This window comes from Vipera ursinii, assembly GCF_947247035.1.
Source record: "Vipera ursinii genome assembly, chromosome: 1".
Taxonomy (NCBI): Eukaryota; Metazoa; Chordata; class Lepidosauria; order Squamata; family Viperidae; genus Vipera; species Vipera ursinii.
The window spans coordinates 86,572,301-86,590,543 of record NC_139512.1 but is presented as its reverse complement, the minus strand read 5'-3'; the positions used below and the strand labels follow the sequence as shown (position 1 = coordinate 86,590,543).

General features: G+C 44.0%; 2 protein-coding genes across 3 annotated transcripts in view; both read right to left on the bottom strand.

The window, feature by feature from the left end:
• Positions 1–18,243, bottom strand: part of LOC310635961 (7-dehydrocholesterol reductase-like) — a 105,642-nt gene that overhangs the window by 64,940 nt on the left and 22,459 nt on the right. The window lies entirely within an intron of this gene.
• Positions 1–18,243, bottom strand: part of LOC310635979 (7-dehydrocholesterol reductase-like) — a 28,070-nt gene that overhangs the window by 3,690 nt on the left and 6,137 nt on the right. Inside the window, exons 5-8 of the mRNA XM_083355396.1 lie at positions 17,694–17,916; positions 16,804–16,891; positions 15,531–15,744; positions 7,439–7,643 (exon numbers count right to left, since the gene is read on the bottom strand). Coding sequence (XP_083211522.1) covers positions 7,439–7,643; positions 15,531–15,744; positions 16,804–16,891; positions 17,694–17,916 — 730 coding nt within the window. The remainder of the gene's footprint in view (positions 1–7,438; positions 7,644–15,530; positions 15,745–16,803; positions 16,892–17,693; positions 17,917–18,243) is intronic.

Genomic DNA, 18,243 nt, shown 5'->3' with positions numbered 1-18,243 from the left:
ATAGGACTAGGACAGAGGAATGCCCCCTGTCCCGAGCCCTCCAGAGATCATTCACCAGCGCGACCAATGCCGTCTCCGTGCTGTGCCCGGGCCTGAAACCCGATTGGTACGGGTCTAGATAATCCGCTTCATCCAGGACCAGAGGGAGCTGATGCGCCACCACACTCTCAACAACCTTCGCAAGAAAGCGAAGGTTGGAGACAGGACGAAAGTTATTCAATACAGCCGGGTCCAGGGCAGGCTTCTTGAGGAGAGGCCTCACCACCGCCTCCTTCAAGACGGCGGGGAAGATACCCTCACTCAAAGAAGCCGATATAACTGCCTGGAACCAGCTGCGTGTCCTCTCCCGGGCTGCATAAACCAGCCAGGAAGGGCACGGGTCCAATAAACATGTGGTGGTGCTCAGCCTCCCCATGATCCTGTCCACTTCCTCCGGAGTCACAGAATCAAACTCCTCCCAGATGATATCGACAAGACCACCCGTGTCCTGATCGTCAGACTCTGCCCAGTCAGAGTCCAGACCGGTCCGAATCCGAGCGATTTTGTCCGACAGATGTTGGTTAAACTCCTCGGCACGGCCCTGCAAGGGATCCTCCCTCACCTCCTGATTTAGGAGGGAGCGAGTCACCCTAAACAGGGCGGCCGGGCGATTATCTGCGGACGCGATAAGGGTGGCGAAGTGGTTAGACCTCGCCTCCCTTATCGCAGCGAGATAAGACCTAATGTAGGCTCTTAGTCGCAATCGGTCGGATTCGGATCGGCTGGACCTCCAACCGCTCTCTAGGCCCCGTCTCCGACGCTTCATCTCCCGAAGCTCCGCAGAGAACCATGGAGCTCGACGGGATCTGCACCGGGTCAGGGGCCGCAGGGGTACAACTCGGTCAAGAGCCTCAGTGGCCGTCCTTTCCCAGGCTTCCACTAAGGCATCTGCCGAGCTGTGAGCAAGGGAGGCAGGTGGGGACCCCAGAGCTGTCTGGAACCTCTGGGGATCCATTAAGCGTCTGGGGCGGTACCATTTAATTGGTTCCAAACACCCACGGCGGGGGGTGGCAAAACGGAAGACCAGCCGCAGGAGATGATGATCGGTCCATGACAGGGGCATAATAATTGGAGAGCCCCCACCAAGATCATCTAACCACCGTCCAGATAAGAAAACTAGGTCAAGGGTGTGGCCTCCCTCATGAGTCGGTCCCGAAATTACCTGCGTCAGGTCCATGGCCGTCATGGAAGCCATGAACTCCCGGGCCAACTCAGATGATCCTCCCAGCGATGGTAGGTTGAAATCCCCCAAAACTATAAGTTTCGGGAACTCAACCACCAGCGCAGAGAGGACATCGAGCAGCTCAGGCAGGGCTGCTGCTGCATGACTAGGCGAAAGGTACACCAGCAGCAAGCCCAACTGCGCACCAGGGCCGCATCTCAAAAAGAGAGACTCACACCCGACTATCTGAGGAACAGTGGCCTCCCGCGGACACAAGGTCTCCCTCATAACAACAGCCACACCCCCACCCCTACCCTGAGCCCGAGGCCGGTGCAGCACCCGGAAACCTGGTGGGCAAAGATCAACCAGAGGAATCCCGCCCTCTGGGCCCAACCAAGTCTCCGTGATGCAAGCCAGGTCCGCCTGCTCACCCTCAACCAGATCATGAACGAGAGGAGCCTTATTAGCGACGGACCTGGCGTTCAAATACACCAGCCGGAGCTCAGGGGGCTGCACACCCTCACTCCCGGGACCTTGGGGTAGAGCCAGAGGGTCGGAGTGCCTCACCGCTTGTAAGTAGCGGAGAGGCCTTCCCTGAGATCGATACGGCCCTCTGCTCCTCCATCTGCTGCCATTCCCTGATGTCGTGGGAATAGGTAGCCCCACGACCAGCCCTGGAGCCCCGGAGGTGACCGACCCCCGCTCCTCCCCCCAGCGATCTCCATCGGCCCTAGCCAGAACAGTGGTAGTTGGATAGCTCCCCTTATCCAAACAACCAAAAGAACCCTCCCGCCTCCCTAACCCCCTAAAAATTTTTGAAAGAAAAACAATCAGGGGCCTCTTATTAGGTCTACGTCAAAGGCCCCTACCCGTGCCCAGCCAACTCTCAGGGTCCCAATAAATGGGCCCTTCCTCGAGGTTATAATCGGCTGGCAAGGCGGGTCGCACCCAGGAGGGGGGAGCACCCCTGAGGGCGCACAAGTCCGTGGACGAATATTTAAAGGAAGGCATAAATACCTAGCAGCAAAGGGGTGGGGGAAAAGGAACAAAAATATAGGAATAATTATATTCAGGAATAACTGAAAAACTCAAGAGGATTTTCAACCAACAATACATAAAAGGTAAAGGTAAAGGTTCCCCCGCACATGCGTGCTAGTCGTTTCCAACTCTAGGGGCCAGTGCTCATCTCCATTTCAAAGCCGAAGAGCCAGCGCTTGTCCGAGGACGTCTCCATGGTCATGTGGCCGGCATGACTCGACACCAAAGGCGCACGGAACACTGTTACCTTTCCACTGTAGTGGTCTCTATTTTTCTACATGCATTTTTATGTGCTTTCGAACTGCTAGGTTGGCAGAAGCTGGGATGAGTAACAGGTGCTCTCTCTGTTACGTGGCACTCGGGATTCGACCCGCCAAACTGCTGACCATCTGATCGACAAGCTCAGTGTCCTAACCCACTGAGCCACCACGTACCTTTAACAAAACATACCTGCACACTTTAAACCTAGGAATACATTAAGGCAGAAGCTTGTCTACCCCAAGGACAAAGCACCCAGACACAAACAGAGCAATGTATATGTAGTACAGTGCAGCAAGACATGTGCAGACTGGTACATTGAAAAAACAAAGTAAACTTTTGACAAACATGACACACCCAACACAGGAGAACGAACTCATCAGGACAGGATTCAGCAGTCTATCTGCATCTGAAATTAAAGGGTCAGACTTTTGAAGACAGCAAAGTTCATATTCCAGACAGAGAGGACCACTGGTTTGAAAGAGGGGTCAAAGAGGTCATCTATGTTAAAACTGAACAGCCTTCCTTTATCAGAGGGGGAGGAATACAATGGTACCTGATGCCTGTCTACTACAATACCGTTGTTTCAGCAGTCCCAAAAAGGTTCCACACCGTTGGCACTCTTATTCAAGTGACTCTGAGATATAGATAAACCCCCAAGTGGCCTCAACTACTCTCAGAGACCTACCAACCAACTGAAAGTGCTAATGACAAAATGACTGCAAAGAACATAAATCCTTCCATTGTCCTCACTTAGAACTGAAAAAGCTTCTAGGATGAGAAGCAAAATGTTTTCAATTAAAAACCAAAAAAGTTCAGTTGCCTTTTGGAAAAGTATGATTTTGGGACCTGGATGGTTGAGAATCTCCATAAATAATGTTCTCTTTAATTTTAACTTTTTATTGTAAGTTTGTTGTTGTTAGCTGTGAAGTTGTGTCCGACCCATCGTGACCCTATGGACAACGTTCCTCCAGGCCTTCCTGTCCTCTACCGTCTTCTGGAGTCCATTTAAGCACATGGCTACTGCTTCAGTGACTCCATCCAGCCACCTCATTCTCTGTCGTCCCATTCTTCTCTTGCCCTCAATCTTTCCCAGCATTAAGCTCTTCTCCAGTGAGTCCTTCCTTCTCATTAAGTGGCCAAAGTATTTGAGTTTTAGCTTCAGGATCCGGCCTTCTAAAGAGCAGTCAGGGTTGATCTCCTCTAGGTCTGACCGGTTTGATCGCCTTGCAGTCCAAGGGACTCGCAGGAGTCTTCTCCAGCCCATAGTTCAAAGGCCTCAATTCTTTGGCGTTCAGCCTTTTTTATGGTCCAAATTTCACTACCATACATTGCAACTGGGAAGACCATCGCCTTGACTATACGCACTTTTGTTGACAGGGTGATGTCTCTGCTTTTTAGTGTGCTGTCTAGATTTGTCATGGCTTTCTTCCCGAGGAGCAAGCGTCTTTTAATTTTTTGGCTACAGTCCCGATCTGCAGTGATCTTGAAGCCCAGGAAAATAAAATCTGTCACTACCTCCATTTCTTCCCCATCTATTTGCCAGGAATTGAGAGGGCTGGATGGCATGATCTTGGTTTTCTTAATGTTAAATTTCAACCCAACTTTTGCACTCTCCATCTTCACCTGCAACGAGGCTCTTTAGTTCTTCTTCACTTTCTGCCATTAGAGTGGTATCATCTGCATATCTTAAGTTGTTGATATTTCTTCCGGCAATCTTAATTCCAACTTTTGTTTCATCTAGCCCTGCCTTTCTCATGATGTGCTCTGCACATAAGTTAAATAGGCAAGGCGACAGTATACAGCCTTGCCGGACTCCTTTCCCAATTTTGAACCAATCAGTGGTTCCGTGTCCAGTTCTCACTGTTGCTTCTTGGCCCACATATAGGTTTCTCAAGAGACAAATAAGATGGTCTGGTACACCCATCTTGTTAAGAACTTGCCACAGTTTGTTATGATCCCCACAATCAAAGGCTTTAGCATAGTCAATAAAGGAGAAGTAGATGTTTTTCTGGAACTCCCAAGCATTCTCCATGATCCAGCGTATGTTGGCAATTTGATCGCTAGTTCCTCTGCCTCTTCGAAATCCTGCCTATATTACTGGTAGTTCTCGATCCACATACTGCTGGAGTCTAGCTTGTAGGATTTTAAGCATAACTTTACTAGCATGAGAAATGAGTTCAATGGTGCGATAGTTTGAACATTCTTTGGCACTGCCTTTCTTTGGAATTGGAATGCAAACTGATCTTTTCCAATCCTGTGGCCACTGTTGAGTTTTCCAAATTTGCTGGCAAATTGAGTGTAGCACTTTTACTGCATCATCTTTTAAGATTTTGAATAGCTCAGCTAGAATACTGTCACCTCCACTAGCTTTGTTGTTGCTCAGCTTTTCTAAGGCCCACTTCACTTCACATTCTAGGATGTCTGGCTCGAGGTCAGTGACCACCTCATTGTGATTATCAGGGACGTTAAGCTCGTTCTTGTATAGTTCTTCTGTGTAATTTTGCCACCTCTTCTTAATCTCTTCTGCCTCTGTTAGGTCCCTGCCATTTTGGTCCTTTATCATGCCCATTTTTCCATTAAACGTTCCCTTCATCTCTCCAATTTTCTTGAAAAGATCTCTGGTCCTCCCTATTCTATTGTTTTCTTCTATTTCTTTGCACTGTTCATTTAAGAAGGCATTCTTATCTCTTCTAGCTATTCTCTGGAATTCTGCATTCAATTAGGCGTATCTTTCTTTTTCTCCCTTGCCTTTCGCTTCCCTCCTTTCCTCAGCTATTTGCAAAGTTTCCTCAGACAGCCCTTTTGCTTTCTTGCATTTCTTTTTCTTTGGGATGGTTTTGGTTGCTACCTGTTGTACAATGTTGCGAACCTCTGTCCACAGTTCTTCAGGCACTCTGTCTATCAGATCTAATTCCTTAAATCTATTTGTCACCTCTATTGTATATTCAACAGGTATATGATTTAATTCATACCTGAGTGGCCTAGTGCTTTTCCCTACTTTCTTCAGTTTAGGCATAAACTTTGCAATGAGAAGCTCATGGTCTGAGCCACAGTCAGCTCCTGGTCTTGTTTTTACTGACTGTATAGAGCTTCTCCATCTTTGGCTGCAGAGCATATAGTCAATCTGATTTCTGTGTTGACCATCTGGTGATGTCCATGTGTAGAGCCATCTCTTGGGTTATTGGAAAAGAGTGTTTGCTATGACCATCGTATTCTCTTGACAAAATTCTATCAGCCTGTGCCCTGCTTCATTTTGTACTCCAAGGCCAAACTTCCCTGTTTTTCTGGTTATCCTTTGGCTTCCTACTTTAGCATTCCAATCCCCCATGATGATAAGGACATCATTTTTTGGTGTTAGTTCTATAAGGTGCTGTAGGGCTTCATAGAACCGGTCAGTTTCATCCTCTTCAGCACAGGTGGTTGGGGCATAGACTTGGACTACTGTGATATTGAATGGTTTGCCTTGGATTCGAACTGAGATCATTCTGTCATTTTGAGGATTGTATCCCAGTATTGCTTTTCCTACTCTTTTATTGACTATGAAGGCTACTCCATTTCTTCTGAGGGATTCTTGCTCACAGTAGTATACCTGATGGTCATCTGAATTAAATTCACCCATTCCTGTCCATTTTAGTTCTCTGATACCTAAGATGTCAATGTTCAGTCTTATCATCTCTGGTTTGACCACGTCCAGCTTGCCTTGATTCATAGATCTTACATTCCAGGTTCCTATGGAGAAAAAATCTTTACAGCATCGGACTTTCCTTTCACCACCAGACATCCACAGCTGAGCGTCCTTTCGGCTTTGGCCCAGTCGCTTCATTCTTTCTGGTGCTACTAGTACTAGCCCTCTGCTCTTCCCCAGTAGCATATTGGATGCCTTCTGACCTGAGGGGCTCATCTTACAGCGTCATATCATTTTGTCTTTTGGTACTGTCCATAGGGTTTTCATGGCAAAGATAGTGGAGTGGGTTGCCATTTCCTTTTCCTGTGGATCATGTTTTGTCAGAACTCTCTGCTATGACCTTTCCATCTTGGGTGGCCCTGCACGGCATAGCTTCATTGAATTATGCAAGTCCCTTCGCCACGACAAGGCAGTTATCCATGTAGGGGTATTGTAAGTTAGTGCTTAATTATTACTGCACTGTCAGAGAAACATTCCAATATACCTTCCAATATAATGATTTATATTGAGATTTTCAATGTTTTCATCATTTCATTTCATTTCATTTATTATATTTGTATACCGCCCTTCTCCCGAAGGACTCAGGGCGGAGAACAGGGCACATAAAAATACAGAATACAAAAATTAAACAAGAATTAAATAAGAGCCCGAGCTAAAAACAGTAGAGTGATAAAAATCCCCAATAAAAACCCCAGCACATCCCCCATCAGGCCAGGCCGGCTTGCTCAAATAGGTAGGTCTTCAGGCCACGTCGGAAGGAGCGAAGGTCAGGTGCCATCCGGAGCTCAACCATGGTATGAGTGGAAAAAAATCATTCCAAAAAACACTGATGTTACCTATCTCACTCTGAAATCTTGTGCAAGAATATTGTTTTGTGAACACTTGCCTGACATTTTGCTATTCTCATATGAGAACCTATGAGATTTTGAGGTTGAAATCAACAGCATATTGAGATATTTCACAATTCCAATAATTTTGTGGGCATTATTTTGTGAAGAATAGCTTGTAAACGGTGGTACTGATATAAGGAAGAAATTTGTGGAACTACAGTACTCCTGAAAGAGTTAAGAGACTGATTAAATTGCAGACAGATGGAAAAGTGGTGTGTGCATGTAGTTCATACATGTCTGTATTTTTGTGTGTACATACACACACACACACACACACACAAACTTATAACGTATCACATGAGGAAATTATTTGGGGGAAATTGTTATTGATAGCACTTAACATTAATCCTCGTTGACGTTTACCTGTAGGACATTGAGAAGTAGCATAGAATTAGTGACTTGTCCATACAATTCCTGTTGTTTTGCAGCATAGGATAGATTAATCAAAGTCCATCCTACAATTCCAGGTCGGCCATTAAAAAACAATTTGAAATCAAACCACTTTCCCAAGCGTGGATTAAATTCAATTCCCATCATGAAGTCATAGAGGAAATTGCCAGTGAATTTGCTAAAATAGAATATTAAGAGTATTAAACAAAACATTCTTGTACATCAATCAATTTGAAAACCAAATGAAATTGCAAGAACACTCACAAACAAAATGGACATGATTACTGATTAAGGTAAAGGTAAAGGTTCCCCCGCACATGCGTGCTAGTCGTTCCCGACTCTTAGGGCCCGTGCTCATCTCTGTTTCAAAGCTGAAGAGCCAGCGCTTGTCCGAGGATGTCTCCGTGGTCGTGTGTCTGGCATGACTAGACACCAAAGGCACACGGAACGCTGTTACCTTCCCACCATAGTGGTCCCTATTTTTCTACTTGCATTTTTACATGCTTTCAAACTGCTAGGTTGGCAGAAGCTGGGACAAGTAACAGGTGCTCACTCTGCTATGCAGCACTTGGGATTCTACCCGCTAAAAGAGCCTTGGTGGAGCAGTGGGCTAATGCCTCCTTAAGTAACACCAGCTGCCTGCAACTAGTGCAGGTTCGCATCCCACCAGGCTCAAGGTTGACTCAGCCTTCCATCCTTCCGAGGTAGGTAAAATGAGGACCCAGATTGTTGGGGGCAATAAGCTGACTTTGTAATAATGCCGCTGGTGTGTGTGTGTGAAAGCCCTAACAAGCAGGCATATACATAGAATGAAGGCTACTGCTAAGCTTGTAAGCCGCCCTGAGTCTTCGGAGAAGGGCGGGATATAAATGGAATTAAAATTAAAAAAAAAAAAATTAAATTGCCAACATTCTGATTGACAAGCTCAGCGTCCTAACCCACTGAGCCACCATGTCCCTTCATTACTGATTAGTCTGATGCAAATAATTGACATTAATTACAATGTTATTTATTTTGATTTCAGATATTTATAACCTGTTAAGTGTAATGGGGAGAAGGAATAACTCTTGAGGAACAAGAGGAGACCAATACAATGGTGAGATACAATGCTGAGTCTGGGAAGAAATATGATTTGAGAAAACATCTATGATTTAACTCTCCCTATTTCTCTTCAGCATAAAAGCAGGGAGGGGATAGAACGGGGGTCTTCAAACCTGGCCCTTTTATGACTTGTGGACTTCAACTCCCAGATTTCCTGGGAGCACACTAGTTGAGGAATTCTGGGAGTTGAAGTCCACAAGTCATAAATGGACCACGTTTGAAGGCCCTTGGGGTAGAATATTCAGACTTGCAAGGTTCTTGTTACTGTAACCTTATAATAAAAGTCATATTAGCCTTCATAACTTCCAGATAAGAGCTGACATTCCTTACCAAAAGAATCTTCAACTGACTCCAAAAGGTGGATAATGTCAGTATTGACCTGGCTCCAGGGTAAATGCAAATAGTCTTTGATTTACAAGTCACCATTCAAAGTATGACAAAGCCCCCGGAAAGTACAGATTCAAAGCTCCGTTGGCTGGGCCACCTCCTGGTCACATGACTGCATTTCAGGTGCTTGGTGATGGTGCAGTGGTTAGAATGCACTACTGCAAGCTAACTCACTGCTCACTCCAGGAGTTCGATTCTGAGCGACTCAAGGTTGACTCAGCTTTCCATCCTTCCCAAGTCAGTAAAATGAGGACCCAGATTGTTGGGGGCAATATGCTGACTCTGCAAACTGCTTAGAGAGGGCTGAAAAGCACAGTGAAGCGGTATATAAGCCTAAGTGCTATTACTATTGATAACCGGCCTGCACGTATGGCTGTTTTACAGCATCCTGCGGTCATATGGCCACAATTTACAGTGTTTTTGCTAAAATCTGGTGTTTACTTCCAGTTTTCAGCAAAAATGCCCCATAGTGAATGTGTTTGCTTAATGAGTGCACTAATAATTTTATGACTGTGGCACTCACTTAATGACCACTGCAAAAAATGTTATAAAATTGGATTGGTCACATGGGTGACCCGCTTTATGACCATTGTGGCTTCTGACTGTTATGGGCAGGTTCCGTGATGATTGTAAGTCGAGAACTACCTATGAAGACTTTACAGAATTTAACAGCTGGACAGGTAGATGCTGAGAAGCACTCCCGCAAGTATTGGTCCTAAATTAAGACTATTAATATTTTTACTGGAACTCTAATAATAAAGTGTAGGTAACCAGAGCTATTCTTTCAGTACCAGTATTATATTGTCTTGGAAGAGTATTCCAAGGGGAACTTCCGGCTTGATGTTGTGGCAGAACAGGCACAGGAAGATGGGGCTCCATCTTCCACATTCAATTTTGCCACATTGGGAACCCTGGAAAGGGTCAAAAGTCACCCTATAGAGGTGACAAGCAAGGAGAGGACACCCGTTTGATCGTGGGAGTGTGGTGGCCCTTCCGTTTTATCTGGAGGAAGCCCTCCAAACCAGTGGGGGAAAGACTGGCTACATTTGAGTAGCCAGTCAGGAGCTGCTGACAGCCAAAGGAAATAAGCACCAACGAGCAACGTACTAGCAACGTGGATGAAACTGGTTTTGGTTTTAGTTACCCAAATATAACCAAATTTGAAATTATAAACAATAGAGACATTTTGAATACTGATGGGAAATAAAATTTTGAAAAATGGTGAAAACAGGATACTGATTGAATGTATACATACTAAGTGCAAATGCAATTAAGGTATGTTTTGATTAGGAAAGATATCTTAAACTGACATTATTGATACTATTAGAAAAATGTAACAAAGATGTTGATATTTAATTGTATGCTTATTAATAACAATAAGAATTGTATTTGCCTAGTGTGGAAAACACTACCAAAAGAAGAGAAGAAACATTAGATGGTGTGATATTGGATTTAGACTGAAGAAGTTCATAAATACCACTGAATTAATAATGAACCCATACAACACTTGTCCTGTTTATGATGTCATGGTAATCCAAATGGGAGCTTATCAGAGGATGAGGCCAGTCCATTCCTATCCAGAAAGGTTGCAGATTTCAGGATTAGATAGGTACAGGTAGAAAAATGTATTGTGTTGCTGTGGTGACAGAGATAGAGGTGAATCCAGGTATATACTATAGGTGTATACCTGCTCTTTCTGGGGTAGTATAACTCTGCCCAGGGTGGGGAAACTTACTGTCATGGTTCTGATAGATGAAACTCTTCAAAAGAACTTCAAGGCATTGTTTACCTTAAAGAATCTTTTATTTGAGAAACAAAGTATCAGCACTACGTAGTTGAAACCAGAAACTAAATTCCCCTCCCGTGGATACAAAGTAACAAAGTGTAATTCCCTCCTCCAATAAACAGTCATAAATCATATCGCCCAATTAGCTTGAAGCGTGGGCTTTCTCCCCAGCAATCCAGCCCGCCAAAACACTACCCACTCTGGGCCCAATGTCCTTGGGTTCCCACAATTAAGTTATTATTGTTATGGCTAAATGGACTCTCATCCCTATTCCCCCTCCCAGCAGCAACTAATTCTAAAAGCAATAGAGAAAATGGCTGCATTTCCATCTGTTGTCAAAGCAAGAACATCCAATGTTAGCAGCGTTGACATCCAGCCCCCCCTTACAAAAAGCACAAATCCTGTAATGCAAAGAAAATCATAGGTTAAAGGTTGCCTCTAAGTTTGTTATGGAGTTACTTATAGAATCTATTAATGAGTGTCAGCTTTTACAACGCTAGATTTCACCCAGGTGGCTTCAGACAATGGATAACCCTTTCATTGCAGTAAGTAATACAATTTCCCTTTAAAAATTCTAGAATCAAGAATATGCTTTACTTCATAGTGAGTCTGTCCTGCTACTACGAGAGTTCCAGATGACTTCTTAGCGGGAGGTCTTAAGGTGGAATCCTGAAAAGGTTTCAGTAGGCTACAGTGAAATACAGGGTGAGCTTTCCCTAAGAGTCTGGGAAGTTTTAGTTCTACTGTGACCTGGTTAATAATCTTTACAATGGAGAAGAGTCCTAAGTACTTCAGTCCTAGCTTCTTACTAGGTAACTTAAGCCGTAAATATTTTGTGGACAAACAAACCTTTTCCCCAACTTGGAATGTCCTTTGATGAGCCTTTTTAAATCTGCCTGTTTTTATATGTCTTGAAAGCCTTTTTCAAAGCAGTTTTTGTGGTTTTCCAGACTTCTTCCCACCCCTCAACCATTGATCAAGAGTTTCGGAAGCGGAGGGTTCCTGAGGATATTCGGGTATTGGGCTGAACTCTTTTAAAAGAGTATGAAGCTTGTGCTGCTATGAACATAGTTATTGTAAGCCACCTCTGCGAAAGGGAGGAGCTCAGTTCAGTTCATTTGTTGATAATCCACATAGCATCAGAGATATTGTTACACTATTGAGTTTGCAGATTCAGCCACCCCATTGGTAGATGGGTGAAAGGCCAACAATAGTCCTTGAGATGAGCCAATTAGTTTAAGAAAACTCCTCCAAAACTTAGCTGTAAACTGCACCCCTGCTGTCAGAGATTATTTGATTTGGTGCACCATGCAACCTGTGGATGTGTTTCAGGAACATCTTGGTTAATCACTGAGCAAATGAGAGTCCTTTGCAGGCAATAAAGTGAGCCTGCTTTGAAAACAGATCTATCACAGTTCAGATGACCGTATTTCCCCTACATTCAGGTAGGTCTATAAAATCCATAGCAATTTCTTCCCATGTTTGGGAAGGGTCTGCCACTGGTTGTAATAACCCAGATGGTTTCCTCAGAATTCTTTTCATGGTGGCACATACAGCACAAGTCCGAACATAGTTTTCCACGTCCTGTTTCAATCCCGGCCACCAAAATTGCCGGCGGATGAGGTGTAGTGTTTTTAAATATCCAAAGTTCCCAGCCTGTTTTACATCATGGCCGTGTCAGAGCGCATTAAGGTGGAGGGTCTTGGGCAAGTACAGCTTTCCCCCCTTGTAAGCCAAACCATTCCTGCATGTTAGGGAGGTTTGATTGTCCTTGAACCGTTGGTCGGTGAGGAGCTCTCATTTTATTTTCTTTGCCCGAGGGTCATCGGGGGTTAGGGGCTCTTGAAGGTGAGACTCTGTGCAGCGTAAGTTGAGAAGCAGTTTGTGGAGTGGAGATAATTGCTTCATTAACCTCTTCATGCTGGCTCTTGTACTGGGGCAGTCTGGATAAAGCATCAGCTAAGAAGTTTTTTCCTCCCAGTATGTACTTTAGGGTGAAATTAAAATGATTAAAGTATTGCACCCATCGTACTTGTTTCGGGAACAATTGGTGAGGAGTGCTTCTAGGTTTTTGTGATCAGTCCATACCTCAAAAGGCACCTTGTTTCCTTCTAGATAGTGTCACCCAACAGATCGTGAAGGTTTCCTTTTCCCACACAGCCCATCTTCTCTCACACTCAGTGAATTTTTTCAAGGTTTAGGCACAGGGTTGTAGGGTTCCACTCTGGTTCCTTTGCAGTAGCACAGCTCCAACGGCCACATCGCTGGCATCAGCTTGAATCACAAAGGGCTTCCCTGGGCAAGGATGCTTTAAGACTGGTTTGACCAGAAATAGCGTTTTTAAATTCTCAAAAGCAGTTTGACAGTTCATAGTCCATGCTAGTGGTTGGCCTGGACACGGCTTTCCTCCCTCTTTGCCTGTTTTCAGTAATTCCGTAAGGGGTAAGACAATTTCAGCAAAGGAGGGGATGAACTGATGGTAGAAGTTGGTGAAACCCAGAAAGCTCTCGAGCTGTTTGCGAGTCTTTGGGGGCTGCCATTCAGTTACGGCTTTCTCTTTGGTTGGGTCCATTTCAATGCTCTCGCTGGAAATTCTGTAGGCAAGATAATCTAGTCGAGTCTGGTGAAACTCACACTTTGATAGTTTAACATACAGTTTGGCATTCGACAGTTTCTTTAGCACTTCTCTCACTAGTTTTACATGGTCAGTCATATTTGTGCTGTATATCAGGATGTCATCAAGATACACCAAAAACCCTTTGTATAAATGGTCATGTAGTACCTGATTACTCAGCTGCATGAAGACAGCTGGAGTCCCCTGTAATCCAAACAGCATGACTTTAAATTGGTAACTCCCCATGGGACAGTTAAAAGCAGTCTCCCACTCATCTCCCTCCTTTATCCTCACCCAGTAATATGCTTCTCTCAAGTCCAACTTAGTGATGACACTCCCCTTTGCCAGGTGGGTTAGTAAGTCCTTCAGGAGGGGGAGGGGGTATTTGTTTTCCATGCTCACAGCGTTCAGACCTTTATAGTCCATGCAGAGAAAAATTGACCCATCTGTTTTTTCTTTAAATAACACCGGAGCTCCCATGGCAGACTTGGCTTGTTCAACAAATCCTCTCGCTGGTTCTTGTCCACATACTGCTGCATCTCCTCCATTTCAAGGGGAGACATAGCATACATTCTCGGTTGTGGGAGCTTGGCTCCAGTAACAGTTCGATACAGCAATCATAGGGTCAATGGGGAGACAGGGTGTTGCATTCTTTCTCACTAAACGCCTCCGCTAGGTCACGGTACTCACTGGGGATGAGTGACTCGCCTGGTTGAGACAGGGCAGCTATTTGCGCTAGCTCATTAGGTGGGCTGAGCTCTCCTGTAACATCCGTTGAGTTGGGGGGAGCTTGGGTCCTATAAGTAATCTCACAGTCTTCATTCTCTTCTCCCACCAGATAAATGGCTTCCATTTGTCTAACCAGGCTAGTCTAGGATCACAGCCTCAGTCATTTTCGGAGCCACCATGAAATGAATGAACTCCCAGTGCTTACCTATTTCTAAGCGTAGCAGTTCAGTTAATTGTGTGATTAAAGTTCCTCCCATTAGCGAGCCATCGGCTTGCTCAAACCTCTTGTATTTGGAGAACAACCTTGGTCATATGTCCATTTTCAGGGCACGTGGCACTGGAAGAATCCTGAGTCCACTAGCACTTACAGATCTACCTGCCCCACCTCCGTCTTAGGGATTATGAGTTTATTTTTTTATTATTATTATTTATTTAGATTTATATACCGCCCTTTCCTGAAGGACTCAGGGCGGTTTGGCAGGTAGAGAAAAAGATGGAACAGGTCAACTCATCATCGGGTCATTCTCCTTTGTCATCGTTATCGTAGGAGGGTACAGCAGCAGCAGGTCCGGCTTCAGCCTTGGCACTCTCCTGGGTGGGGGATGTGACTTGGGCAATGGGTTCCAGTGTGATCCAGTTGGATTTCTCTTTTGCTGGCTGCTGGACTGGTTTTTTCCTTGCTGGTGGTCCCGATCTATTCTGCTGTTGAGGGTAAGGGGACTGGGCAACTTGCTGCTCGATGTCCCTGTTGTCCACATCTAAGCATTTAATTAATGGACCTGCAGGTGTCTTGGGGTTTTCAGTAGCCACAGTGGTTGGAGGCTTTCTGGGGGGGTGGCGGCCAATTGGGCTGGTCTGCCCTCGGCCCAGCTTCTTGCGGTGGGGACTTCTTATAGCGCGCAAGTGGACGTCCAGTCTTACTGCTGCCTGGTACCATTCTTGAAACTGATTTGGGACTGCTTGATAGACACAAGCCTGTGACAGGTGGTCATCCAGTCTCTCCTTGAAGTGATGAACTAGGGATTGTTTGGGCCACCACTCTATTCGGCTGTCTATCTTGTGAAACTCTAGCACATATTCCAGTGCAGGTCTACCAGCTTGTCTTATCTTATGGATTTGCTCCTCTTCTTTGAGGGCAATGGATGGATCCTCGAATCTTGCTCCCAGTCCTAGAAGGAAGAAATGGGGGTCCCCCAATTTGGGTGCTTGCTCACTGTATAAATTGTTCAGCTACTTGGATGCTTTCCCTTCTAAGTTGGATGCAACCATGTCGACCATAGCAGCTTAGATATTTATGATCTTCAGTAGCAAGTAATAATACAATAGCAAGGAAGGCAGAGAAATAGCTTCTGGATTAATTAGCTTTACTGATCAGAAAAAAACATTCAGTCCTCATCAATTTATCATCACATTTATAGTAATATAAATTATAAATAATATCAACATACCAATCCTTCGCATTAGAAGGGAAGAAGTAGGCTTTTAACCAAACAAATATGGATGTTAAATAGCCCATAATATTTGCACACCACAAGATTGGAATCCAGTTGTCAAAAATGATGGTGGGCGAGAACCACTGGAAGTAGTAAACATTTGCAAACCAGAGGGCATGTGTTATAAACCAGGCTTGTAGTCCGTTTATCTCATATTTGAGTACTACACCTGAAAGGAAACAGAGCATGACGATGATTCAGAGGCTGTCCAATTCCAAAAGAACTCTGGATGACAGAAAACAGAAACAGAAAACAATAGGCTTTCTGGGGAAGGCATGAGGAGCTAAACACAACTGCAGCAAAGACCGAGGAACCAGTGAGTAGATTGATTCTTTAGAACCTCTCTGAACAAGGAGAGTACAGGAGATCAACCACATGTGCTCCAGACAGTAGCTCCTTATGGGGAGACCAAAGTACAGCTGTCTCCTCTGGGTTTGGGTGCTGGGAGACGAAGGGATCAATCATCTGGGTCCTCATTTTATCAACCTCGGAAGGATGGAAGGCTGAATCAACCTTGAGCTGGTCAGTACTGAACTGCTGGCAGTTGGCAGAATTAGCCTGCAATACTTCATTCTAACCACTGTGCCGCCACAGTTCATGACTTCTTGTTGGAGGCAGGGGGAGAGGACTCATCCCTCCAGAGTAAACCTGGGCATTTATGGCCACCAGGCCACATTTGGCCCTTTGGCTGTCCCTGTCAGGCTTGCATGAGATCAATTGGAAATTAGAAATAAAATGTAAATAAGTGTTTACCACGCATACAATAAAACCTCATTGCTTTTATTTTGAAGCTAACAAGTTTCCCCCCCAATTTATATATGTGCATGAGTGCATGTTTACACACGTTCACAGTCCTATTGGTCTGGCCCTCCACAAAAGTCCCAGTTTCTCATGTGACCCCTTGGAAAAATTAATTGCTCAGCCCTGTCCCAGAAGGTTTGAAGAAGATAGACACAGGTTACAAGCAATGAATATGGGTGTGTGTGTGTGTGTGTGATTATATATCAGCAAGGTCCAAGGCATTTCAAAACAGAGAAAAGCAACATTACATATCTCCAAGTGTAAGACAAAAAGACTCCTAGGAACAACTGAGGGTGAGAGGGAAATGTATGGTAGGGATCAGTGATTGTATCATTTAATTAGAAACATGCTGAATTAGCAGATAATTGTTTTGAGGCATTCATTTTTCCTTTATTTTTATTACTTGATATAATAAAAATGGTCTTACCAGCAGGTGAAATGACACCTTCTTGTACTCCTCCTCGAAAACCAGGAATAAATTTATGACAAAAGTCAGGAATCATAAACAAAAATCCCTGTAACGGAATGAACGTATAAGCCAATATCTTTACAAGTGCATTAAAGTTGTACAATCGTACATTTGAAGGAGGATAAATTATGGATTGACCATAAGCCGCCCTGAGTCTTCAGAGAAGGGCGGGATATAAATGGAATAAAAATAAAAATAAAATAAATAAATAAAAATATAATTATTTTTTCATAACTGACATTTACTCATATCCCAACCTCTCATAATAGTGTAGCTGTTTAAAAATGTAGCTAATATATATATATGGAACTGTGACTATTTTAGTAAAACTTATTTGGGGATATAGAAATTATAGAAAACATTTAATTTCTAGCTGACAATACCATGATCAACTATTCATATAGAAATAATATAGAAATAACAACTAAAGATTGAAGGTGAGCCTGTGTTAGTTTATTTCAAATAACCATCTAGCTCTGGGTGAGGAACCTATTGCCCTGCAAATATGGTTGAAATAACAACCCCTGGCATAGTCCATAAGCCTAGCCAATGGTAATGGGTTTTGGAAGTTCGGTTTCATAACTTCTGGAGGACCACAAGTCTCTCATTTTCTTCTGTCAGTCATAATCTTTTGGAAGTGTTGGAAACATGAAACAGAGCAAGACAAAAAAATGTCTCAAAGAAACCAGGGATATTAGTTGTTAGCATTATTCCCAGCATCACCCAAACACAATATTGCTAGTCACATTTTCACATGTAGAGCTCCAATTTTAGAATGCAGCTTTAAAAACAATCTTAATTTTGATCCCAATAACTGGATTCCAACAGAGAAGCTTCAAGACACGTACCTGGAATATTACCCAAGAAAAGTAAAGGATTAGAATTTTCCAAGAGAAAGAGGGCGTCTTGTTCCAGATATCTAAGAGGTGAACTTTTCCCGTAAGCAACTGGATGGCTGGCTCACTCAAAGAGCAATGGTACTGATCACATGACATTATAAAATAGTAGACCATAAAGGGACAAGAGAAGAGTAGAAAGATGACACTTATCAAAGAAAACCAATCAGCCTTCCTGAAAAACACACATAGAGATTGTTACTCCCCCCAAAAAAAAAAGAAACCTCAAAACTCTACTGTCAATGGTTGACTCTGAACAGAATTATGATTTCTACAATTTTAGTGTGTTGTTGCCCTTAACAGTTACAGTATTTGCTGAAACAAGCCAGTTTCATGAACTACTCTGGATGTGTCAACAGAAAACCAGCATATAAATATTTCAAAGAAGTAAATTTAAATACTCTACGACACCCCTTCCTCCTTTGGCTGTTAAACAAATGCCCCTAAAATTCAGCAGCAGCTGGCTATTTTACAGAACCAGCCTGTACAGTTCTTTATAAGC